Source organism: Sphaeramia orbicularis, chromosome 2 (assembly GCF_902148855.1).
Source record: "Sphaeramia orbicularis chromosome 2, fSphaOr1.1, whole genome shotgun sequence".
Taxonomy (NCBI): Eukaryota; Metazoa; Chordata; class Actinopteri; order Kurtiformes; family Apogonidae; genus Sphaeramia; species Sphaeramia orbicularis.
The window spans coordinates 13,322,458-13,348,041 of NC_043958.1; the positions used below are offsets into that span (position 1 = coordinate 13,322,458).

The 25,584-nt window shown below is 39.0% G+C and overlaps 1 protein-coding gene across 1 annotated transcript in view; it reads left to right on the top strand.

The window, feature by feature from the left end:
- The window catches only part of LOC115433748 (FERM, ARHGEF and pleckstrin domain-containing protein 1-like), a 58,834-nt gene that overhangs the window by 18,321 nt on the left and 14,929 nt on the right, over nucleotides 1–25,584 (top strand). Inside the window, exons 3-13 of the mRNA XM_030155230.1 lie at nucleotides 8,327–8,431; nucleotides 9,535–9,577; nucleotides 12,161–12,239; nucleotides 14,920–15,017; nucleotides 16,020–16,134; nucleotides 19,226–19,373; nucleotides 20,036–20,131; nucleotides 20,211–20,377; nucleotides 20,489–20,557; nucleotides 20,797–20,872; nucleotides 21,283–21,496. Of these exons, the coding sequence (XP_030011090.1) occupies nucleotides 8,327–8,431; nucleotides 9,535–9,577; nucleotides 12,161–12,239; nucleotides 14,920–15,017; nucleotides 16,020–16,134; nucleotides 19,226–19,373; nucleotides 20,036–20,131; nucleotides 20,211–20,377; nucleotides 20,489–20,557; nucleotides 20,797–20,872; nucleotides 21,283–21,496 (1,210 nt within the window). The remainder of the gene's footprint in view (nucleotides 1–8,326; nucleotides 8,432–9,534; nucleotides 9,578–12,160; nucleotides 12,240–14,919; nucleotides 15,018–16,019; nucleotides 16,135–19,225; nucleotides 19,374–20,035; nucleotides 20,132–20,210; nucleotides 20,378–20,488; nucleotides 20,558–20,796; nucleotides 20,873–21,282; nucleotides 21,497–25,584) is intronic.

A 25,584-nucleotide genomic window follows, 5' to 3' on the forward strand; every position in this document is an offset into this window, starting at 1 on the left:
GATTTCCTGCATTTCCAGATGCTTTTAGTCCTTCCGAGCATGAACGAATTTTGGTGCTGTCAGTCCAAAATGCCCTGCAAATTTCTAACATAACATTCCAGCAGTTGTACTGTTTCAAAGCAGTAACTCAAAGCAAGAACACACTCTACTCTTTCTCTTGGCTGACAAAGGGGCACAGTGAAAAAGGTCCTAGCTGGAATTCACAGCAGGGGACGAGTGAAGGAACAGCTTTGAGGTGTTTTTTTCCTGTCTTTTCCCCTGTGGAGAGTTCTTATCATCAGGCTCACCCATCTGGTTTCCATCTCTGTTGACATTAGTCCAGACCAGGACCAGGGAAAAGTACCTTTCAAACATGCCAATCCGCCTCAAGATATTTGCCTTAGTTTCATGTTTTTAAATGAGTTTCATTATTCTAAATTTGTTGCAAAGAGCTGAAAATGCTATTATTTGGTTTGATTGGTGATGGTTAATGAAGTCTATTTGTGAACTTGGATTGTTTGCAGTTATTTATTCAAAATTTGTGTGTTTTATATTCATGTTAAACATTAAAGAGAAAGAAAAATGCCAAAAATCAACATTTTATAGTAATTTCCCCTATTTTCTGACTACCAGACCCTAAATTGAACATGTTTTAAGCACACACTTAATACCTCAGATGCTGTGTTGGTTAATTTTTGGCTCTCATTGGTCATTTGCACCTATAAACCAATGACGCTTTGAGTCTCTCTGTAAACCCTCTGCACAGCACGGCAGATGTGGGGCTTGTTTGACTTGGCCAAGAGTGAAGCTAAGGAAAGGGAGAGTGGAGGAAAACACTGGAGTTTAATTAATAGATAAAATGTGTCTGTAGATATCTAAGTGGAAGATCGACATGCTGTAGTTATGAAATGCCTTCTGGAGGATGTGTTAACTGTGTTGTTCAGGAAAAAGACATAATTTAGTGGTCTTACACTAATTTATTCTTCATAAAAATTAATCTACAGAGAAATGTAGAAAGATGGTAGATAAGAAACATGATTGAACAGAGGTCCAGATACATTTGCTATTAAGATGTTTCATTATGTTAGCTGTCTACTTTGAGTCAAAAAAGCTGGCTTTAGCCTCCTCAAATGTGTGATTTTTAGATAGCATGGAGTCGCTGCTTCCAGAATCAGTGCTGGTGTCTAGTATGATGTTTAACATGTTTGAAATAGTCACATACTGTTGTTGCTGTCTTTAAAACAATAATTACAGGTGGGTTCAGTGTTAATGCTTTTTCACAGATGTTTAGGGTTAAAGAACTTGTTGCAGTTGAGACATATTGATCACTGCAGTAATTATTCAATGGAAGGTTCTGAACTATTGGTTTAACCCATAAAGACCCAAACAGCCACTGGCAGCTAAAAGCATCTGCTGATCTAAAATGTTTAATAACTTCAGAACCACTAATCCTATCAGTACATGTAAATAATTGGTGTAAAATGCAGTTTTTTGTCTTTTCGTGGTCATCAGATATGACCCATTCGGACGTTCAGAGGCTCCGTTCTGAATGTGGAAACACCGTCATCTTCTACAACACTGATTCACCAGTAAAACCCATGGAGTTGGATCAATGACAGTGGATGGAGACACACGTTTTACTTTTAGTTATTGATATCTTTGCGTTTTCTTAAATTTTCTCTATTTCTAACATAACTCTTAACTTTAATCTGAGCTTTTATGAACATCTACATGATCAGTAAATTAAATACAGGAAAATAGGTGATTTACACCGAAAAAACACAAAATACAGAGAATAATATTGTAATAAATCACATAAAAAAGTTAGATACAGAGAAAAAAATATTTTTGAAAAGCCACAAAAGTAGCATTGGGTCTTTAATTAAATTAAGGTGAGGACTTTTTTTGGTCTGGGAGAGTATGAGAGTAAGTTTAAATGCTGCTTTTTGCTCCGGACTGAAAATAGAATAAACTAAATGATTCATTGTGACTTTAAGGTATTGTTTATGGTCAGAATTTAACAGACATGCATCAAACTGAATCCTGCTGAACACCTCCAAGATGAAAGATGGATGGACAAGATGGACTGGTCCCTGAACACAGATGTACTCTGTAGAAAGGGATAGAAGTGGCTGTTTTTTCCTGTGGAGGCTCAGAAAAAAGTGAATTTCCTCTTGGAGATCACGAAAGTTCATCTGTATGTGTGTCTGAAAATAGCAGAGTGCTTCACATGCTGTTTTAAAGGCTGAACAACAATGGGCCACAATCCAAGTATGTAGCTTCTATTCGAAACATGAAGCTGGAATAAAGTTGCAACATTCCTGCGATGAACAAGCTGTAAAAAAGGGGTTGAAGTTATTTGTCTCAATGGACAAAGGGCAACAGGATTTGAGAGGAGAGCAGCTACTTTGATATAACGCAGCCCATCTTGAATCAAAAATGAGTGATGCCGTTGGAGAGGAAGTGTGTTTGCTAGACTTAGTGTGTTTTTGCTGGCTGCTGAGTTCACTGGGTAACAGTGAGGTCGGGTTTGGCAGAAAGACAGTCTGACAGGCAGAGATGAGTAGACAGTCCTGCTGACAGCTTATTGGCCAGTGTCCCTCACAGGCAAAGAGCTCTAACTTAACTGGAGTTTGGATAACCGACAAAAGATGGAGAGAGTCCAAGGAAGTACAAAGACAGCAAGGAAGACAAGGACGAAACAGGGCAAGATCTTTCCTAGTCGCTAATCACATTACATAATGTTATCATGGTGCAGCTGGCAGAGTCTCATACTCTAAATATTCCTGAAAAATACTTTATAAAAGGACGGGCCTCTCCAGCCTTGTTTATTGCCAGTAACACAAACCAGAAACACTCGCTGCGTGAGACCACCACAACCAAGCAACCAGAAGACCATGATGGATATTTTTACCCTTTGTTGTGACACACAACCCCCTAGCATACATTTTGCGTCAGGAGTACCACTATAATTTGGGTCTACGTTGCTGTGAAAAGGGCCTGAGTCATTTTATAAAAGATAAACAGAAGGAGGAAGCTGTTTCCACAGCTGCTGCAGACAGCCTCACTGTTTTATTGGCACCTTCTTTTTGTGATTTGAAGATGTGAAAAGATACTGCTGCCCTTTCTTATCAATGAAGATCTTTCTTAATGAGAAATTTAGATTTTTAACAGCAGAAATATTGCAGGATCTACTTGAAATATTGTGTTTTCTTCTTTTTCCCATGTCTGGTGTTGTGATGACTTTTTAAAGCTCCTCTTGGATTTTTGGCATAGATACTTGGATGGTGGCCGTCAGGATTAAAGCCAGATTCCAATTTAGTTCATTGGTGGACAGTTGGTTGTTAAGGCTCACTTCTAGACCTACTGCTTTAGCAAAGAAGCCTTCTAATTATCTCAAGTGGGAAGAGCCATGTTGGTGTTGGTCCCAGAAGGACAGCTGTGTGAAACTGGACCCTGCCTTTAAAGTCTTGACCTTGTCTTTTGCAGGTTGCAGTGAATGCACTTTACATATGTTTTTTGCGTTGCTCTCTTTTTGAGCGTGCACTGTTGGCACTATTGTTCCATATCTGCTGAGTACGACAAAATCACACTTAAAGGAATGATAAAAATCTGTCTCTGTGTGAGTTTGTGTGTGCAGGTGTGTGTGTAGGTCAGTCTGAGTGTGTGGTGTGTGTTTTTGGCTGAGTAAGAAAGACTCATTGATGGAAGTTGCTGAATGAAGTGATTGTGATTTGAAGTGAAAGGACTTCAGTCTGGCTCCACAGGACCTGGTCAACTCTTTTCAGCTGCAAAATATCAACACACATGCACACCACTTATTTTTAGACATTTTATCTCTTGCAGAATCATGTTGAAAGATTCACCTCAGGCCTAAACATCTTTACACTCCCTGTATACTAGTAAGTGTAACACAGCCTATTTATGCTCTCCAGTTTTAGTATAAACAAGCCGATATATATATATATATATATATATATATATATATATATATATATATATCACATTTGACCTCAGCCGGATGACTGTTTCCTCTAGTGAAACTGTTGCCAAGATCAGAACAGATCATGAGAACAGACGAAATGTTCCATTTTAACCCTCAGAGACTCAAACATCCACCTTCTACCAAAAGCATCTACTGATTTAAACTGTGTAAGAACTGTTGATCCACTAATCCTATCAATACATGTCAATAATTGGTGTAAAATGCAGTTTTTCATCTTTTCGTGGTCATCGTATATGACCCATTTGGACGTTCAGAGGCTTCGTAGTGAACATGAAAACACTGTCACCATCTGAAACATTGATTAATCAATAAAATCAGTGTAGTTGAACAAATGACAGTGGTTGTAGACACTTGTTTTTGTTTAGTGACTGATATTTTTTGCTGTAGAAGTCAAATTTCCCTCAGTTTTCTCATTTACACTGAAGTTTTATGAACATGTACATGGTTAGTGAATTAAATATATGAAAACACACTGAACAAATACAAATTTCAGAGGATAATATAATATATGATGATAAATCACTTGGTAAAGGTTAAAATTAGAGAAAAATACATTTGGAAGTTGACACAAAAGGAGTTCTGGGTCTTTAAGGGTTAAGTTCTAGTTAAATTTAGGAGGCAGCATTTCCTCTGCTTTTGGATGACCGATTAGTACAAAATTACACCAACATCCAATTTTCACAGAAACAGACAAACACAAAGCCTTGACTATATTTTCTCAAGTGAATCTTCCCTGTACTTTTCATGTTCCTCACGAAAATAAGGGAGGATCAAAGAAACGATGCAGAGCTGAGGTTTTAGAGTTCTAGTTTCCTGTGAAAGGATGAGCCTGAGATGACTTGACTTTTCATCCTAACCCTTTTAACATGACCATTGCATGCTACAGAGGGAGCTGACTCTGTTGACAGGGGGGATTAGGAACTAAGTGGTCAGACTGGAAACTTGCAGGTATTATCCCAGAGAACAGGAAACTTTGGCTCTCACTGAAAAGCAGTATTTTCAGAGTTCTGTGCTTTTTCGCAGTGTTAAATAAACTACTTTCAGTCATCAATCCATAACAGGAATAGGAGGGTGAGTTTGTTTCAGATCCTTCACATCTCCCTTTAATGTTCAGCTGCTTCACTGAAGTAATCTAGAAAAAATAAGTCATTTAAAATTCAAATAAAATCCAAATAAATCAGTAACAGATATGACAGTTAACACATATGGGTGCAGGATGTTTTGGCTCTAGGCTTTGCAGTTTTTTCAGTACTATGCCGCCAGCTGTGTTGCTTTTAGGTTTTTGGGCTGACTATGACCGCACCTATTTTCTCACCTTTTCAGTACAGATCCTTCTCAAACCCAAACCTATCTCTCTGGAGGTGTTTAACTTTGGAAGATTAGTGACCTATACAGTGACACAGAAACACTTCGTTCGTGAAGCCTGTGTTATTTTAACTGGTATTAATATTTCAAGTTTTCATCGCTATTCACTCAAAGGCATTCCCATCTGCATTCCACTTTCTTCCATTACTTGAATGTGATATGGGATATCTCCCTACTGCACACGTACAGGCTTACAGTAGTTATTGGAGAAGGGCTTACTGATACTGGAGGAAATTGCTTTTGCCCCCAAACATGCTTGGAATTCTGACTCGGTGTCTTTAAGTTCTTCTTGTTAAAGATTGACTTGCTACAGTCAGCCCTGTGGACGTATAAAGATGGCTCATGTAGTTTTTCAGGTTGTGGGAACACTGTCACATAACCCTCTGTCCCATTATATTTATCTCACAAACACCTCGACTAAATGTTCTCCATATTCAGGACAAAGACACAGTTTTTCCCAAATGAATAATAAGAAAAATTATCATGTGGTATCATAATATTCTGTAAAAACATGATCTTTTGCTGTTGTATAGCCTTTATTTTTCTAGGCAAAGATACCATGTTTCTCACAGGGAATTATTAAAATATTAGTCATAAGTTCGATAGGAGGTTGACAAAACAGTTTCATGTTCGCGTTGTATGTTTCTTGCAATACAGTCACAGAAAGAATTATTAGACCATCAAAAGTCATCAAACACAATGTATATGCAATCAAGTACTAACTCCTGTGTGTATCATGTGACTAAAACAGACAAAAGAAAATATGGAATGTCGAAAAGCACTGTTTTTGTCAGTACAATGCCATAGATATTGATGTAAGGACTTGTAGGGTGATTTTGGTTATTATGAAGAAAACATGGAAAATGGGCAGATATCAGCTCTGAAATTAAACTCTTATGAGATATTTTTGTTGTTATCATTATATTTGTCCAAACAAATGGACCTTTAGTGCAACCAGGCATTAAAATGAAGAAGAAGTTGAAGAAAACAAGGGGTGGTCTGATAATTTTTTCCACGACTGTACATTTGAAAATAGCAAAGACCTTGATAAAAAAAAATTGTCTTCCAGAAAAAAAATCTGTGCAATAAATGCATTATCTTTTATCAGATTGTCTTTTTTGTCCTTTCTACATGTGTACTCTAGTCACACAATTGATTGTTCTCACAAAAAAAGCCCAAAATAAGTGGAAGCAGTGTCCATTTCTAGTTTCATTTCCCTTGTCGCACTACTCATACAGCTTGTCAAAAACAGAAATCCTTGCTTTTCTTTGTCCTTATCCTTTCTGTCTCTGTTGCTGTATTCCATCATGTCCCTCTCATTTCAGTCTCGCCATGTGCTCTGTGTTTTCTGGGTCACATGATAAGACTTCTGTGTCCCCTCCAAACCTAATATTGTTTTGCACTGCACTAAACTGGACTCTGTGTTGTTGAAGTTGGACGCTCAGCGCAGAAGTTTCCATGCAAGGTTTAATTTGAACCGCAGCTCTGTTAAATGCAAATACAAGTAAAATAGGCGGGTGGAGCAGTTGCAGGATGTCTTTATTTTGGTCTTTGTCTCTTTTCCTGTCTTTTAATATGTGTAGCTCTCGGATTCTCTTCCAACCTGTTCTCCCGCTTCCTCTTCACCTCTCCCGTCTTAACCTCTTTTCAACTAAGATTACCCCAGGCCAGAACTGGATGCTGTCCAAACCCTGGAGATGTGCAGGCTTTGTATTCGACCTGTCACCTGTCAGTCAGGTCTACTTTCACACAAACAGGGATGTCACTGTGTCTGTGTGTGTTTTAATATGTCTGTACAGGGTAACTGACATGTTATCGGTGTAGTTTCTGGGGTGGGTGTGCACGCCATGCAGACAGACTGACCACACAGAAACAGATGGACAAACACACACACACACGGTAGCCAGATGGTGACAGACTTGGCCCTCTCTACTCTGATTCACCTCCTCTTCATTTTTCTTCTTTCCACCCCCTCTTTTTTTTTCTTTTCCTTTCTTTTCTTTTTCCACGTGGTGCTTTTACTCAGTGCATTAAGAATGTGCATGTAGACACCAAAATCACACAATGTCAGTCAATATTTGCTCGAACAGAACTTAAATTGAACTTAAAAATGCTGAATTCAGACTTACATACACACTGAGATTACAGATAACATATGTACGCATCTATCTTTTCTGGTACAGGAGTGTGTATATAGGGTCTGCAAGTGAAGCTTGAAGCTATGCGATCTCAAATCTGTTGATCGTAATCTGTTTTTTTCTTGTGTGTACATGTCAAAGAAAGGAACTCTTTCATTATAGCTACATATTAAGTCGACTAGAGCCTCATCGGACTCACTGAACACGTAATAGCACGGTGCGACTCTTCAAAATGCAGGTTGCCAGGGTCGTACTGTACCATTTAGCTTAGGGGAAATTATCCCAGGCTAATTTGGGGCTTAGTTCGACGTCTGTGTCTATTTTGGGCTCACTCTTAGGTTTGCAAGTGGATTGACAGAAATCTCAAAGACGTCATGTTTGTGCGTTGCTTTTAATGCTGTTAATATTTAATGCTGAATTGCAGAAAACAATAGTAGAGCATCATTAGACTGAGCCCAGCTGATGCCAAAGTAGATCTAAAAACACACCCTTCTCCGGGGGCATTGTGCTCGTTTCAGAGTGTTGTGGTACCTCCAGCTGAGCCTCGGCCTCCAGCTGTTCATTAGACTCAAACCTGGAGCTCGGACCTCCCATCAGGGTCAAAGGTCAGTAGCTTGTTAAGTGAAGGGAGGTTGTTAGAGAGTAAGAAAACAGCAAGATGGTGTGGTGCAAAACTGCCACCTCAAAGTAACCCTTAAAAACATTTCTCTTCCCTTCAATTCCATTAAGAGCACTTCCCTGATGAGATCCTTTCTGACGCAGTGGCCCTCTTCTCACCTCTTCCTCTTCATTTTAATGGAATCTTAATTTGTTTTCCCTCTCTGCTCTTCTCCTTCAGCAACGTTCCCCTGGTAAAGTGCTGTTTGACCTGGTTTGTGCGCATCTCAACCTGACAGAGGGAGACTATTTCGGGCTGGAATACCAGGACCAACGCAAGATGACGGTAAGAAATGCACAGAAATGAAGAGTGGGAATTCACTGATTTGGCAAATATTGTGAATAGTGATCACTGTTATCTCTCTTTGGCCTCAGGAAATAGTTGATGTGCACTTACGGTCAACAACACATTTCCACTCCTCAGCAGGTTTCCTCAAAGTAGCCTCTGGAATGAATACTTTATTACATCTGCAGCTTCAGCTGAAATGCAAACAAGGATCTTCTCTTGTTTGTGCCTCTGGTTTAAAAACCGCCTGACTTACACTGATCTACTTTTAGCCACTAAAATGTTTGTACATGGAGAGGATGTTCATCTCTGTGGTTCAATTTGCGCAAAGCACTCGAAGCGAGGTTTCTGTCTCTGTTTCCCACATTTTAACTTTAGCCTCGTGTTTTTTCACATGGGTACACAGGTTTCAAGGGAAGCTCTTGATAAGCTGCACAGAGACCTTGAATAAAACCATGAAACACCCTTTTCTTATCATCCTTTCATCCACGTAGATCATGGCTTTCACCTGGATTCCTTTGCTTAACCTATTTCCTCAAGCGACAGCTGGTAGTAATATTTTACACACTTGGTGTACATGCCAGGGGTGTGTGTCTGTCACTCATCTATTGTCTTAGATCGTGGAAGGAAAAAAGCTTTTAGAGCTCATAAAAAGAAGGCAGATGGACTGAACCAGTGTCATACATACTCATACAGGCACCAGAATGTGCACATACACAGATGCTCACTGTGCATTGGCAAGAAGCCTCAGGCATAAGTCCTGAACTGGATCAGTGGAACAGATGATATAATACAGAGAAATAATGACAACATTGTCTGCACTTGCACACATTCAGATCGAAGAAAGGCTTACTAGACATAGTAGGGTTTTGTAGTCTGGTATGAACATGATGGATACACCGAAGGCCATGAATTGTACAGTGGTAGTGCTTTTGGAGAGTTCAAATTTAGTGCCAGTAACCATTGGAGACCATTTAGAATAGAAATTGTGTTCTTAAATGTAAATATTTATTGGCATTCATTCTTTAATTCATATCAGAACAGATGTGCTTTAATAAAATGATAGTACTTTATTGAGTAGTTATGTGCTCTATTCTCTGCAGCTGTGGCTGGATCTCCTCAAGCCGACGCTGAAACAGATCAGACGTAAGTACCAGAGCTCACATGTACAAACCTTTTTTTTAACCATTGTCTTTTTATTAAGTTTTTCTTACAAATAAAGCAAACAATAATGACAATGAATAATACAGAACTGTACATTGTGGAAAAGAAAAAAAGGAAAAAAACAAATTAATTCCTAAATAAAAATAAATAAATAAATAAAATAATCCCCTCAAAGTAATCCCATTTATCTCCATGTAGTTCAATGTCACAGGCCCAACACAGTCCCTCATCTGCCATGACGTATTTGTGCTAGTTGATAAAAAAAAAAAAAAAAATTATGATTACTCATTATTCAGGAATGTGTCTAAAAAAAAGGGCCCCATATCTTAAAAAACTTTGCAGTAGTTTATGGTTTATTAGTTTTGATCCCCATTAGCTGCTGCACACCTCGGCAGCTGCTCTTCCTGGGATGTTTAGCGGTAGTACGCTGAAGCGAGGCAGAGTCTCTCCATCTGAGTAGGAAACAGGGAACAGAATGACAGAGCCTGTGTCTTAGATGATGGTAAAGTCACCTGATTATCAGAGACCCCAAACAGAGCAGTCACAACAGACCTTTAAATGTCCTTCCTGTTTATTACATAGATACTAACCAATGAAATCAGTCATTTCTGCACAGATATTGGTTTTAAAATGAATAAAATTTAATTTAAAATGTCTGTTTTTGTAATGTTCTTCAGACTAACTGTGAATATACCTGCACATACATAAACATGAATAACCTTATAGCGACCAAAACCATCCCCTGATCGAAAATGTATAATAGTTGTTGAACCACTAATCCTCTAGATACAATTAAACAATTCACATAATGTACAGTTTCTCAGCTTTTCATCAGTGCCACATACTGTATGATGCATTGGGATGTTCAGAGGCTTTGTGGTGAATGTGGAAACACCATCATATTCTGCAACTGATTCACCAAGAAAACCTGTCTGACAAAGGACAGTGGTTGTAGACACTTGTTTTTATGTTCAGTTAATGATATGTTTTGATCATCTTCATGGTCAGTGAATTAAATGTAGGAAAGTACCTGCTTTCCAATTAAAAACGTAGATGAGGTTAGATGCAGACACAAATAAATATAGAAGTCAACATAAAAGTAGTTCTAGGTCTTTAAGGGTTAACTCTTCATGTTTAATTAGAACTGTGAATCAGCCCAATAGCACCATATGAAGCTGTATCAGCAAATGTTCATATAAAAATAAATAAATAAATAAACCTAGTGCTTTAGGACTGACATAAAGGAGGTTGAAAACATTTGAAGTGCTGAATGATGCTACTATTGTAGGATTCATTTTAGTCAGATATTCTCAAACCTCTGTTACAGGCATATTTGCACTACGGTGAAATACACATTTTTATTGTTGCGCCTTTCGTCTTTTGCGTTGTTTATGTTTCATTCTTGATTTGCTTTTTTTTTAATCTTTTGCATAATTTTTGTCTTAAAACCACCAATAACCATCTTGTTTCATTCGTACATGATTCGTAGAATATTCATTCGATTTTTTGGATTATTTCAACAGCATATTGATCTTTAAATTCAGAGTAAGACATTCTTAAGTGTTTTATCTGTCTGTATATTATACAAGTCTGAAACATTCATGAATTTAGTTCGCAACTAAGAAAAAGAAGAGAAAAATATTCAGGTGATTTCCTGAAATTCTTACAATTCACTTTTGTAAGACATTTTAGCACATATCAGTTCATATTAGTGATGTTCAGAGCCATGCCCATAGTAACACTCTTTTATTCATAGCAACCTCCTGCTATACAGAAATACTACTACTTCTACTACTACTAATACTACTACTACTAATAATAATAATAATAAATTGCATTTATAAAGCACTTTTTATTCAAAAGAAAATCCAACTAAAAAAAAATAAATAAATACCACATTAAAATAAAATACTGCATGTAAAACAAAACATTATAACAGGAAGTGAGTAAGTACATTTTATTTATAGAGCACTTTTCACAGACAGGAAGTCACAAAGTGCTTTACAGTGCAAGACAATTAAAATACAGTTAAAATACAGTTAAAATGCAATAAATACATTAAGTGTAATCGGTTTGTAGCAGCCCTGAGTCAGTTTGGATTTAAAATGCCTGCTTAAACAAGGAAAGTCTTCAGTCCCTTTTTGAACAAGTCCAATGACTGTGGAGCGACTGTGGAGGTAGTCAGGGAGGGAGTTCCAGATATGGATTATATAAATGGTTGTATGTATGATTATATAAATGATTATATATATTAAAAAGATGTATTCCCCAAAGCTCTTTAAGGATTATATTTTTATGACAGCCTGTGTATTAAGACCAGTCAGTCATGCCCAGTGGGTCTGAATTACAGTCTTTTCCTAACTGTAATACTTAGAGGGACTTTACGGAATCTTTCTAAATTGGACACTAAATTGAAAAATGAATGAGGATATCCCAGAAGAAGTTTTGTGAGAACATCTATAAAAATCTGCAAATAGATTTCTTTTCACCCCCACTACTGTCACGTACCATGTCTTTTCCTGTCTCCTCCCCTCTTTAACCATGCTCCTCCGTGTCCCTCCTCAGGACCTAAAAACACCATCCTTCGCTTTGTGGTGAAGTTCTTCCCGCCCGACCACACGCAGCTCATGGAGGAGCTGACTCGGTAGGTCTTGCCGACACACAAACCACACCTATCTGACGAAGTGCTGCCTAAATTAAAAGACACCGTGTGTTGCTGTTGGTTTTCTGTCTGACCAGAGTGTTTTCACTCCTTCAGCCAAGTCCTGGGGGATTTTTAAGTACCATTTATGGTTTACAGCTGAATCTAAACATAAAGCAGACGCCTTATTACAATATGTTTGGGTCTCTTTTTGTACTTTTTTCCTGTCCTTGGTCAACCACTTACCATTTATAACATACACATCCACATAACATCAGACACAGTAAAGAGTTTTGTTTTTCCTTCCCTGAACAGTTTGTCATCTGGGAAACAGGCTCATGAAAACATTTTTGTTTAGTTTTTTTTACCAGGAGATGAGAGCTGTTACCAACTTTGGGTTTTGATTTATAGTTTCATTTTTACTGCAAAGAAACTCAAGTTAGTGACGTTGACAGACATATTGATGTATTACAGTGAATAGGAGAAGCTTGTTTTTCCTTGATTCCATTAGGTCAGGGTCAAGTTTATTTATATAGCACAGTTACAACAACGTAAGTACTGTACAAAGATATAGTTAATATACAAGATATGATAAAACTAGTAAAAATATATAGATATACATGATAAGATATACTAAAACTGATAAAAACAGAATAATAGGCTAAAGAATATCTAAAAACACAACCAGAAGATAAAAAGACATACAAGTCACACACTTGTATTAAAAGCCAGTGCAAATAGGTGCGTCTTTAAAACAGATTTAAAGTGCTCAGGTTAGGGTAGAGTGTTCCAGGGCCTTGAACTCTGACATTATTGAATATATGTTTGAGTATCTGCGCTGCAGTTGGTTTCAAAGGTGTAGGTGTAAATGAATGGTTCCCAAATCCCAATCTTTTTTGCTTGTGACCCCATTTTAACATTGCAAATTTCTGGCGCCCCCATACATTATAAACTGAGACATTTTTTTTTTGCTAAAATTAATTTGTTTTTGATCATGTTGTAGTTTGCTGTACAATGTTGCAAATAAATATTAATTGTAGATGACATTTAGTCTATATAATGTATATTATTGTGGACGGAGGCAGAAAAGCCAGGTGTAGATTACTGCACAAAGTGAGAATTTTATTTTCCTTGGTCAGGATATGTACAGTCAGTCCAGCTTGGATTTACAAGGCTGACAGTTAATACTGAACAAACAAGAACTCAAACTATGAATTATGAAAGAGCTGCAGCATCTGAAACAGACCACAATGAACATTTGAAAGATAAACAGAACCACAGTGCTTCAGTTTGAGCTTCACAGTTTGTCATGTCTCGTATGTATTGGGATTGTTTGTCAACTCACCATATATTTTTTATTAGTAAGGTTTTTTTTGTTTGTTTGTTTTTTATCAATCACTTGAAATTTCAGGTGACCCCATTTGAATTCCACATGGGGTCCTGAACCCAAGGTTGAAAAACACTGGTGTAAATGATCAAGAACCATCATATCTGCTCTGTTGCTTTGTTTAGTCTAAGTCTTTCTCAGTTGGTTGCTCATTCAGAACTTAGATTTTCAGCTCTAGTACACACACGTCTGTATTTTCCCATGATGCTGTGGTTCACCCAGCTGGATTTACTTGAGACCAAAGCCAAGCCGGAAGTGTGCGTAGTGCCTCTCATCTGCAATGGGACCTCTTGAGATCGAAGACGTAATATCACCACAACAAAACATCATCATCACTTCATACTGCTGTACGTATTTTCCACTGACAGTGTGGGGCTTTCAGCTGGCTCCGGTCTATTATTCCACTGCGCTTATGTCGTCTCAGAGTGTGCCAGCTGATTCCTGCATTAAACGGGAAGTGGGCTCCCGGTCGGTTTCCCTTTGTTTGGCTGTCGCAGCATTTCACTGTGTCATTGTTTCCTTTGTTGGTAATGTGGGAGCAGACAGAATAAATGGAGGGACAGATGGAAGAGAAGGGTTTTGGAAGATATATTAGAAAGATAGGACACCGGTCAATCAGGAAGCAGAAGGAGGTTTTCTGATGGATTTTTTTCTAAATGTCATTAATGCATACCCTAGGCTAAAATAAAGTATTACAACTTGTAAAAGCCTCATTAACTTTATTAGAGACTTAATCACTTTGCGCCATTAATCACACTCTTGCACACACAGATTTAATGGGAATGTTGGCAGCCAGCACAAATGTACCCTGAAACACTCTGTAGAGACCCGTGAATCAGCAAGGCTCTATGTTTTAAAGCCCTTATGTGAGAATCTGTAAATTACTTGTGATGAATTCTCTTATTTTTACCACAACGTCTGTTTATGATGATGATTCTTGGCCTAAAATATGCTCTGAATTGTTTACAGGAAGAGCTGTAAAGTGACAATGCTTGTGCAATTTTGTCACAGTATGCGCTTTTATGTGTGTGTTTGGTTTGTGTTGTCAGTCATATGCATACATTATATTGTGTAAGGTGTAGTAGCCTGTGTATTATGAGGATTAAATAACCAACAGTGTCATTAACACGAGGATATTTTCAGCAGATATGTGGTGTCAACACCGAGTGCCTCTAACACTATAAATGTTGAATTTATAGAGCACCCATTAACCTAATAATAACCCTTTTCCTATTTTTCTTCTATTTTAATTTCTTACTCGGTTGTGTCTTTCAATGGTGCTGTTTCTCTTTCTAGGTATCTGTTCGCCCTTCAGATTAAACGTGACCTGGCCTGTGGTCACCTCATCTGTAACGACACCAGCGCGGCCCTCATGGTCTCCCACATCATTCAGTGTAGGTGCAACACAGCCAAATGTACAACAAACCTTTATTTTTATTTGAAATGTGCGTTTAGGAATGGAATGGGAAATATGCTTGTTATTTCCCATTAACTCTATTTTAGGTTACTGTGTATATTTTTGTCATTTCTGTCATTGCTCCCCTGTATGAGTATGTTTTTGTTTTTTGTTTGTTTTTCTTTACATATATAGAAATGATATACATGATGTAAAAAGCTGATAAGATAAAGCTGCCTGAAAAGAATTATAAAAAGATAATTCCAAAAAAAAAAAAGAAACGTGCATTTGGATGGAGTTATTTTCAGTGTAGTTGTTGGAAACTTATTAGTGAAAATAACAGAAGCTTAAGAATTATTGCAATCATTAAAATCCTAAACAGATGAATCAAACAAGAAGAAGCAGAAATGTAAAATATTTGTGTGGTTTGGTCCAAGTTGCAGTAAAACAGCCCTCCCATCCATCCCACATTCAGGACGCGTTTCTTTGCATCATCATGGCCATGCAGCTGTTTGTCAGTCCATCTGTGTACATCTTATAGATAAAGGTAGAACATGTAGTGTATATAGATTGGATTCAGTCCTGCAGACAGTGGCAGGCTGCTGCACAGCATGCTAAAGAAGAATATCACTCGGTTGCCATGGTAACGGCTGTATATGTGCCTGCAGGTGGTACAGTATGAGGGGCTATTGTTGCAGATATTGAACAGATGGAGTCACACACACACACACACACACACACATCGGCACACTTCATCCGAGCTACATCAGAATAGCCTGGGATGAATTTCGAATAAGATTAAAATGAAGTATAATAGACTTTAGATGGAGAAAAACATGGAGGACAGACTGATAGAAGTTCCTCATTGTTCACACTTTTGCTTATTCCTCATCACTCTTATTTAATCATGTCCTCACCTTGACCGTCACTTCTCTTCAGTTCCACTCAAAGTAACTACTGTGTTCTCGCTCTCTCCTGGTACTTCTTTCCCATCCATCAGCTGAGATTGGAGACTTCGATGAGACCCAGAGCTGGCAGCACCTTCTCCACAATAAGTACCTGCCGGATCAGGACGCCATTCGGGACAAGATCATGGACTGTCACCGCCAGCATGTGTGAGTATCAGCCTGACATTGATGCACATTCAGCAAAAATGACATTGGAAACGCCAGCTGTGATTATTTTTAGACAATCTAGCCTTTACAGGAAGTACAAAACAACACCTCAGGTCATTTCAAATCCTACAGCAGCAGCTTTGTTTGCCTGCAAAAACCAGCCAAGATTATCCTTGCTTGCAAAACATCACTGAGCTGCGGTTAAGTCAGATTTAGGGTCATTTTCTTGGGTGGTACTAGATTTCAAGGTGTCAGTCCAGATTGCCTTTCATGTAAATACAGTGCACATGTATTAAGTCTAACACTGAGATATGTATCTGTTTATTCAAATGTGCATGGATTAAATGCTGTAGATCCACACCCCTTACACCCAGCCCATAAATCTGTTTCCTGCAGAGATGTTTATCTCCTAAACCACAACTGCTCACACACTTACACAGTGACTCACATGCACATACACTTTTAATCTCTCCCCCGCAGAGGTGCATATTTGCAAAGACCCCACTTGGACCCCTGGGATCACACATACACAAGACTGATCTCATGAAATCGTGTTGTATGTCACACCAGTTAGCATTTGGCATGCTATACGTACACATTTTTGTCCTTTCGCATGTTATTCAACGCCATTTAGTCGCGTGTCAATTTATGCCAAGATGTCCAGTTCACATAACCCTAACCCCTCTGCATGTTTTTTTTTTTTAACTTGTCTTGTCCAGCATCATAACAGCAGAATGGTAGTCTGCCTGCCTTTTGGCGCTGAACCAATTTGCTTTGCCAAGGGAAACTTCATTAAGTATATGAGGCTCCCCTTGATATTCTACTGTCTTTATTTAGAGTTTTGTTGAACCACATTTCAGTGCCGGACCTGACATGAAGGAATGGGGAGGAGAAAAAAAAAAAAAAGAACAGGGGGGAGGAGAAGAAAGAGTGAAGGGAGAGAAAAAGGAAGAAGAAGGTGGCAAAGACCCTCACAATAAAATATCAACAATACTAACAATAACAACTATGGTGATAATTATAATGGTAACAATAACTAGAACAAGAACTGAGTAAACTGGGCAGAAAGGCGAAGAGAAAAAACAAAATTACAATAAAATAAAGTGCGTGGTATTTGACGCGGCGTGAACATACGCACGGAAAGTTTATAATGCATACAGATAACACACCAATTAAAAGTGTTGTGTATATTTATGCGATTTCATATCACGTTGCATACACACTACACACCTTTACTCATCATTACAGCTGTGCTTACCCCACAGCTGTTAACAAAAAATGACACTTTTTTTTTTTGTCTAGAAATGCACATCCTTTTCTAAAATGTTGCTCAACCACAGTCAAGGACTTAGAAAACCCAAACCACTGATTGTTGGGTTATTAGTCATAGTATGTTAGCATTGAGGCCGCTTCAGACCGTCTCACACTGCTAACCACAAACCCATTCTCTTTCTGTGGGCTCCTTCTCTCCCCTCTCCCATTCAATCTCTCACCCTCCTCCAGCAGACGCAGGAAGGAAGTGGCTAATTCAGCAGCTTATACAGGAAACAGGAAGCTATTTTCAGATTTTGTGAGGAAACAAACTTCTTTTGTGGCTGATTTCTTTGCGCCCATAGTGGGAATTGACATGTGATCCCGTGGTGTATTTTTAGAGTGTTTATTGTTTCTATGTTCACAACTAGAAGGGGACTCCGATGGTGCATACCTCTGCCAAGGCCCCACCGTCCCCTAATATGTCAGTGGTTTGTTGGTCTGTCAGCAGGATAACAAACTACTGCACCAATTTTCATACCTTTTATTGCAGTGGTTCTCATCTGGGACACATTTCACACAAGTCATTAAGTATTAACGCATTTTTACATCATTAAGTACTCATATGTAAGTCATATTTTAGTCATATTTAAATATTCTTATCAGATTTTATCATATAATCACATTTTCAGAGCACATTACTCTAGGGATAAGTAAATATCACAAGTGTGTCGTGTTGAGACTAAAAATATGACCAAGATTAACACGTTTTTTGTGTTTTTGTTTCATTTTTTATTTACACAAAAAGCAAAAGCACACACAATTTTAGGCACTGTTTAAATTCTAAATGATATTTTGTCTAAGCAGTGTAAGCAGACGAGGTTTGCTATCACTGTTAAATCCATATTAAATACACTCAGGGTAATATTTGCACTCCATCATCTTGCCTTCTATTGACAATGTGAACTTAACCTATCACCTTCCAATCAAATATTTCAATACGATGGCAACAGCATGTCTTTTGTGCTCATTTGTCAATATACACTAATAATCTGACATAGGATAGCAAGGTTTTAACCACACTCTCCTATTCTTACACTTTCTGCAGTCAAATGTTTTGGGTGACCACCAGATGAGAGAGCTGTTTCTAGTGTATATAGAGCGCATATCTTGGCCGCTGTTCTGTAATTCAGTCATCCTGCTACATTAAATATGCCCACATAAACTGGATTCATTCTTATTATCTGAAACATGTAAACAAACACATAAGCTCATAGTGATGGATTTGAACTTCTTTAACTTCATAACTCCCTTTCAGGCACAACAGATCCATTTTCTTATTTCTATTTTATTTATTTATTTTTTGGTCTTGTTTTCTTTTGGGGTTTTTTCCTATGTTTTGTATTATGTTTGTGTCTGAAATAAACTTAACTAAAACTAAACTAGAAAGCTAACCATTGCTGAAATCATCACTGTAGCTGTTGCTATGGTAACAGTTTCTGTTACTACCCCAGAGTTGATATAATATTTATATATTTGTGTATATAGAATAGATGAATAGAATAGAATGTCTTTATTGTCATTATACATATGTACAATGAAATTAAAAGAGACAACTTTCTTGTGGTGTGTAGTGCAAAACAGTTTAAAAGAAAAGAAGTGTAGATATATATACAAAATTTAAAAAAAAACATGTATGAGAGATGTATATATACACCTGCCAACAGGGCACATGTTAATAATATCATAACTTTTCTTTTTTCTTTTCTTTTGCTTTAGAATGCCTGTTGTTATGACATATAATTAATGATTCCATCTGACTATTGGTTCTCCTCCACAGTGGACAGACTCCGGCAGAATCCGACTACCAGCTGCTAGAAATCGGCCGGCGGTTGGAGATGTACGGCGTTCGCTTACATCCAGCCAAGGACCGCGAGGGCACCAAGCTCAGTCTGTCTGTGGCACACACAGGGGTGCTAGTTTTCCAGGTAAAGCTATAAGTTATGGTTTGAACAACTTTCATAAAAGTCTGAAAATGGTTTTCTTTGGACAGACAGGTGGGAGCTGTAAGGTCCTGCAGTGTTCTCTGCAAAATGAAAGAAATAATGAAAGGAATGTTGAAGGTTTCCAGACACAAAGTCATCCTTTAACTGCATGTTGAAATTTAACATGTCTTGTCAGATTTTAACAAAGTGAAGACCATATATTTTTGGGAAAGTCTAGTTGCTAATCTCATATTTCTTCCAGTAATCTTTGGAACTTAAGAGGCAGTGCAGACTCTTTTGACCACACTGACCCCAATTAAGCCCTACTTGCACAATTTCCTCACCATGAATTTTCTTTCAACTTATCAGTGTTAGGATCTGGATAATTGAGCTGATATGGCAACTTGTATAATTGGGCTTTCTGAGCCAAATGTTCTTTTCAACACCAGACGTTGCTTTGTGCTGAGTTTGTCAATTAAAATGTACTGAGACAAGTCAGATTTTGAGAATATTCTGTTAAAAAAAGTGTAATATTTTTCTTGAAAATCTGTGAATCCTGTAAATATTAAATCCTGTTTTCGTTCTTATTCTTTTCCCGTTTTTATTTCATAAGGTGATGTTATTTCATGGATTAACCTCCCATTTTTTTCCATCCTCCTTTTTAGGGCTACACAAAAATTAACGCCTTCAACTGGTCCAAAATTCGCAAACTTAGCTTCAAACGCAAAAGGTTCCTAATCAAGCTGAGAGCAGATCCCAGTGTAAGTCAATAAAGCCACACACTTCCTTCACTTGTGTTTTTTTCGGTCCATACTAACATTTCCCCTCCACGTCTTCCAGCAAAATGCCCACCATGACACACTGGAGTTTGCCATGGGCAGCAGGGATTGCTGTAAGATTTTCTGGAAGATCTGTGTAGAGTATCACGCCTTCTTCAGACTGTTTGAGGAGCCTAAGCCTAAACCCAAACCCATCCTCTTTACCAGGGGCTCCTCCTTCCGTTTTAGGTAAAAGGGCACTCGGAAAGGAAAGATAAATGATTAGTTGATGAATACTTCCTTTCTCGTCAGTATTTGTAATTTGTTTTTTTGTCTCCTGCTTTGCTCTTCCGTTATCAGTGGTCGAACCCAGAAACAGATCATCGATTATGTGAAAGACTCCGAGTTCAAGAAGGTTCCATTTGAAAGGTAAAACTGTCTCCGTTTTCATTTGTGTGTATCTCCATGGGTCTGAGTAATTTCACAGCATGTTTATAGGATGCTTTGCAAATTAAGGAATCACTGTTAGACTCTACCTACCCAGATTGTGTTTCATTTTAACCAATCAGCATCAATTACTGGTGTGGACACAAGCCACAAATGAAATTAATCCATTTCCTGAGTGGTTTCACATGATTTGATCACATCTGTCCCTCTTCTCACTTCAGGAAGCACAGTAAGATTCTGTCCAATAGCAGCATGTCCCCTCAGTCGTCTTCTTTCCGGTCACAAGTGCCAAAACAGGTAATGCATTTTAAAACTCTAACAGATGGCAGCATGATTCTTTGTATTTTCTGTGAGAATTCAACCCCTCTGTTGAGTCGGACTCTTTCAGTTCTTTGTGAAGGTTTTTTCACATTTGCAGCTTTTTTGTGTTTGTTTTTATTGCTTCTTTCTATCTCTTCTTGGCTTAAAGTACAAAACAGTTGTTGTTCAAGGCAGTGCTGGGGAGTGGCGGTGTGAATGTGGGCTTTCACTCTGCTCACTAGTCCCCCAGGCTGTTCCTGTAAATAACAATTTATCCAAAGTCACCAATTCAGCTTAGAGCCAGTTAAATAAGAGCTTTAAATGCTTCACCTCAACTCACTCGCTTTTTTTCTACATTGAGTCATATTGTACTTTCTCTCCTCTTTGTTCTGTTTTTTTTTTGGTAGAGTGCCATGTCTATCCCGCTAGCAGGAGACCAGCTGGACTCAGCCAGACTGGGCCACCAAGCTGAAACAAATGGTTCTGAGGAGCCCCTGACATCCCAATCCAACACCAACGGCTTCCATGATGTGCTAGCGGCGCCAGGCACGGATCTGACTCAGCCCAGACAGAACCATCATGGCACCGGATCAGCGCCGGACCAGCACCTCCTCAACCCAGGTCCAACCTGCAGGGCAAACAAAGGCAGCAGCTCTTCTATTCCATACATAGACTGCAGTGACATAGACAGTGAATGTGATGTAATGAAAACCAACAGGGCTACCAGGGGCCACAGCAATGCAAATGACAGCAATGAGGATGAGCCGTTGAACAAACATAGTGTTGGGGGGAACAGTCACAAAGGGGGGCAGGCTGGGAGTCTTTTTGGGGCTGTAAATGGGTTCTACCACACTAATCACCAGAGCGTGATTCAACAGCATCAACAGCAGGACATGATGGGTAACAGAAACAATGTAGATCAGTCTCCAAACAAGTTCAATTTAAGCCACGAGCTCACAGACGATGAAGTTTTAACAAATGGTGGTTCGTTTCATGGCCGTCTTCCCCTTCATAGCACGCTGCTGGATGAAATTTTTCAGGGTCGTGACAAGAGAGGTGTGGCTTTGGGGCGGCCGTTAGGAACTGGGACTCGTAGTCAGTGCTCCAGTCCGGTTATCAGTAGCTTCCATCCACGCACAAACTCACTCAGTCAAGCTGAGATGACCAACGGTCACGGTCAGCCACGCTCGGCCTCACGCTGGGATGATGGCGGTCATTACTTTAGTAAACGGCCAGGGATTGTCGCTGTGGAAATGCCGGCTGTACCGCCATCATCCCACCCTGTGCCGCCAAACCACTACGGCAGCTACTCCCCGATCACCTCAAACCGCACTCCACTGCATTTTGCCAAGCCATTTAACAACAACAACATGCGCAATCGATCTGACACTGACCCATTCATTCTGAGCCAGCTGACATCCACCCCGATCCACCATCATGACTCACATCGCGTGGGGCTGCACACCCAAACGCCTAATTCTGCCCCAGTGGAGCGCAGAACGATGATAACTAACGGTAATCATAAGGGGAACCTCTTAGTGCCAGGTCAGGTGCGCTCCAACACAGTGCAGCGGTTGTTTGGTCGTCAGGGAAAACCCGGTAACAACCATAACAACCTAAACCAGCCGGTCCAAATGATCGATGGCTCCACCAGCAGCGGCACTGACACCAGCGACACCGAGTCCGACACCGGTAGCAGCGCGTACAGCCAGCCGCTCATGTACGGCAATCCAGCTGCAGTGAGTTCCATGAATTCAGTCAACTCAAACGGTGTCAGCTCATCGCCGGTGCCTCGTAGCAAGTTCTCCTTTGGGAGTCTGCAGCTGGAGGAGGGGGAGGATGGGGAGGAAGAGGAGGGCTGTTACCGATTTAATGAAGAAGATCTCGGGGGTCGGGTTTTCAGCTGTTGAGGGGACAAGATATGTGGGTAGTTGAACCTCACACTGGGCATCACCAGTTTTGTAAAAGTTGCAACTACATCGACTAAATGAAGCTAGTTCAACTTATGAGAGTAGAATGGAGTATTATAATTCCAGTCTGCTTTGACACATTACTTTGATAGGATAGCTGTATTATAATCTTATCTACCTAAACACATTCAATCACTTTTTCTAAGCTTGGAAATTGACACATTTAGTGTCAGCTGTGAATAGGAAGAGCCGTCCTACTTCTAGATGAATCAATAATAAGTCTTTTGTTTCTAAACCTTCGAAATGTAAATGTTTGTATCTTACATGCAAACCTTTTTCCTACCATGCTGAGTTTAATCAGAAGTAATCATAGGAAAAACACAAGGCGGTATTTCATTAGGGGACTCATCCCTGTTTAACCCATACGCTGTGCCATAATGTGAAGAAAACTGTAAATCAATGTAGATTAATGTGCAAACGAATAATACTCATTATGTATGGAGGGTAGGGAATTGAATCTAAAGAAAAACACATTTAATTATGTAGGTAATTGTTAATATCTCTATTGTTAATTATCCTTTAAATGTAGAATTTCTGATTCTAAAAATGAACATCTTTCATTTAATTAGGAGTATGTAGCATATGATTTTGTGAATGGATTTGTAGGTGCAGTGCAGTGCACATTAGCCTATTTCAGGAACTCTTGAGTTGACCAGGATCTGTTGCCTTTCTGTGTCATTAAACTCAGTGTTTTTAGTCATACTATTTGTAGTTTTCTAATTGTAGAATAAGCCTTTGTAATGATTTGTCTGTTGTCTTGTGCAATAGAAGGGCATTAAGATAAAATAGTTGAAGTTTATTAAGGGATTTCACTGGGATGACACGGAAGTTAAAATGGGACCACAGGTTTATGTCAGATGTTATATACAGTTTGTCTTTCCTCCGGTCTGTGGTCGCTCCTTTGGGAGTGGTTTTACCCGTGGTCTTATACAGTTTTTACTGTGCTAAACCACCAAGCTAACACAGATCATTGAACTTCTTCCCCCTTTAATTGTACAGTCTATTGGAATGTCCTCAGTAGGGAATGGTTGTACTTAGAATTATAATCCTGACTTTGTTGAAATGTGTGTTTAATGTGCAAGCTGTTGGGATCTGTTGGAGGAGAAACACTGGAGCTACTGGCCCGTCTGCCTTCTCATTCGGTTTTGTGACAAGGCCCGAGCTGGCGTCATTTTCTTCCGAGCACTTTTTCAAGCTTTCCTGTGATTCCTGTCTGTTGTGGGCAAGTTGCACTGTAATTTGGATGTTTGTGGTAGAGGCTTTTTGTAGAAATCTCTTTTGTATTTCCAGTTAGTTAAAGGACAAAGTCTTTGAATAGATTTGCATCAGTTAGGGATTAATAAACATGGCCCTAACACTTTTGTAGCTGTATTTTTGATAATAATTCCAGTATCAACATTTCTACTGAACCTGCATTTTTCTGCTTCTGTTGGCTCTTCACAGACTTTTTTTTTCTGTCTTCTTCCTTTGACTCTTTATTTGTCTGTGTTTTTTACGGTTTTACCTATGCACACATCACACACAAACACAAGAGGCATAATCAAACATGTCGCCAGCCATCGTGCTTAAACCAGTGACCATCCATAGCTGTCTGCTTTGCTCGGCTTGGCCCCTGGCATGCTGTACAGTCATATGTAAAAGGTAACTCATTGTTATCTTTCACTTCCTTTGGATGCTGTTTTCTCTTCTGTTACGATGCTGCACCCCCGCCACTGCCATTTGCTGGCTGGCTGCTTGCTGCAACATTCATAATAACACTCAGAGTGTGCTTTTTTATTCATTCATTTGGACAGAAGTATGTAATTAAGGTGGACTTGTGTAATTATTAGTAGTACGGGGAGGCTATGAAAAATTTATTTATCGCATTATTCTAAATTTGTTGAACTAATGTTGAGGGTACACATAGAGGATAACTAAATCTGTCATCAAATTTCTATGTGTAATCACCTTCTACACTGCTACTGCTTCCTACCTGAAACCAACCTGACTGTTAGCGCTGGCTCTGCAGCGTTCATGCTTTGGAAATGCACTGTTTTTTAAGCATGTTCAGTGGGAAAAAATGCTCCTCAACACTGTTTCCTCACCATTTCTTTTTCTCGACTCTGAATGCATGAAGCACAAATCCCTGCTTTTCTGTCACGGCTGCTTTGTTTTGACTCACTTTGTTTCTGTCACTGGGCTCGAAATGGATCCATGTGTTTGAGAAACACCGGGTGCAATATAACAGAAGGTGTTCTCCACACTTCTTGTGGGTTGTAGCGGCTTTATGATGAAGAAAGTGCACCCTGTCTTTTTTAGATACTCTGGAAACATTTGTGTTGGAGCCTCAGGTTTCCTCGCTGTGCACAAGGACCAAACAAGGCTGATTCAACTCCAGCGTTCTTTAACCAGAACGGGAGAGGGTGACGGTAGACACATGCAAGTAAAGTTAAAGTTACTGAAAGTGCAAAAAAAAAAAAAAAAGTACCGGTGAGAGACAGGCTTTTTCCTTTGTTAGGTGTGAATGTCTGAGTATTGTTTGAAGTGGGACACACACACATGAACTCTGGAGTTGAGTCCACCTTGGTTCCTCTCACTGCCTGTCATCAAATAGCACTTGCAGTAAACCACTTCCATTTAGTCTTTTGTAAAGTAATTACACTGTATATACAGTAACACAGTGATAGATTGTGATTTTGTATTCATATTATAATTTGTATGTTAATGGACTTAATCAGAGCCAAATTTGATAGATTTTCG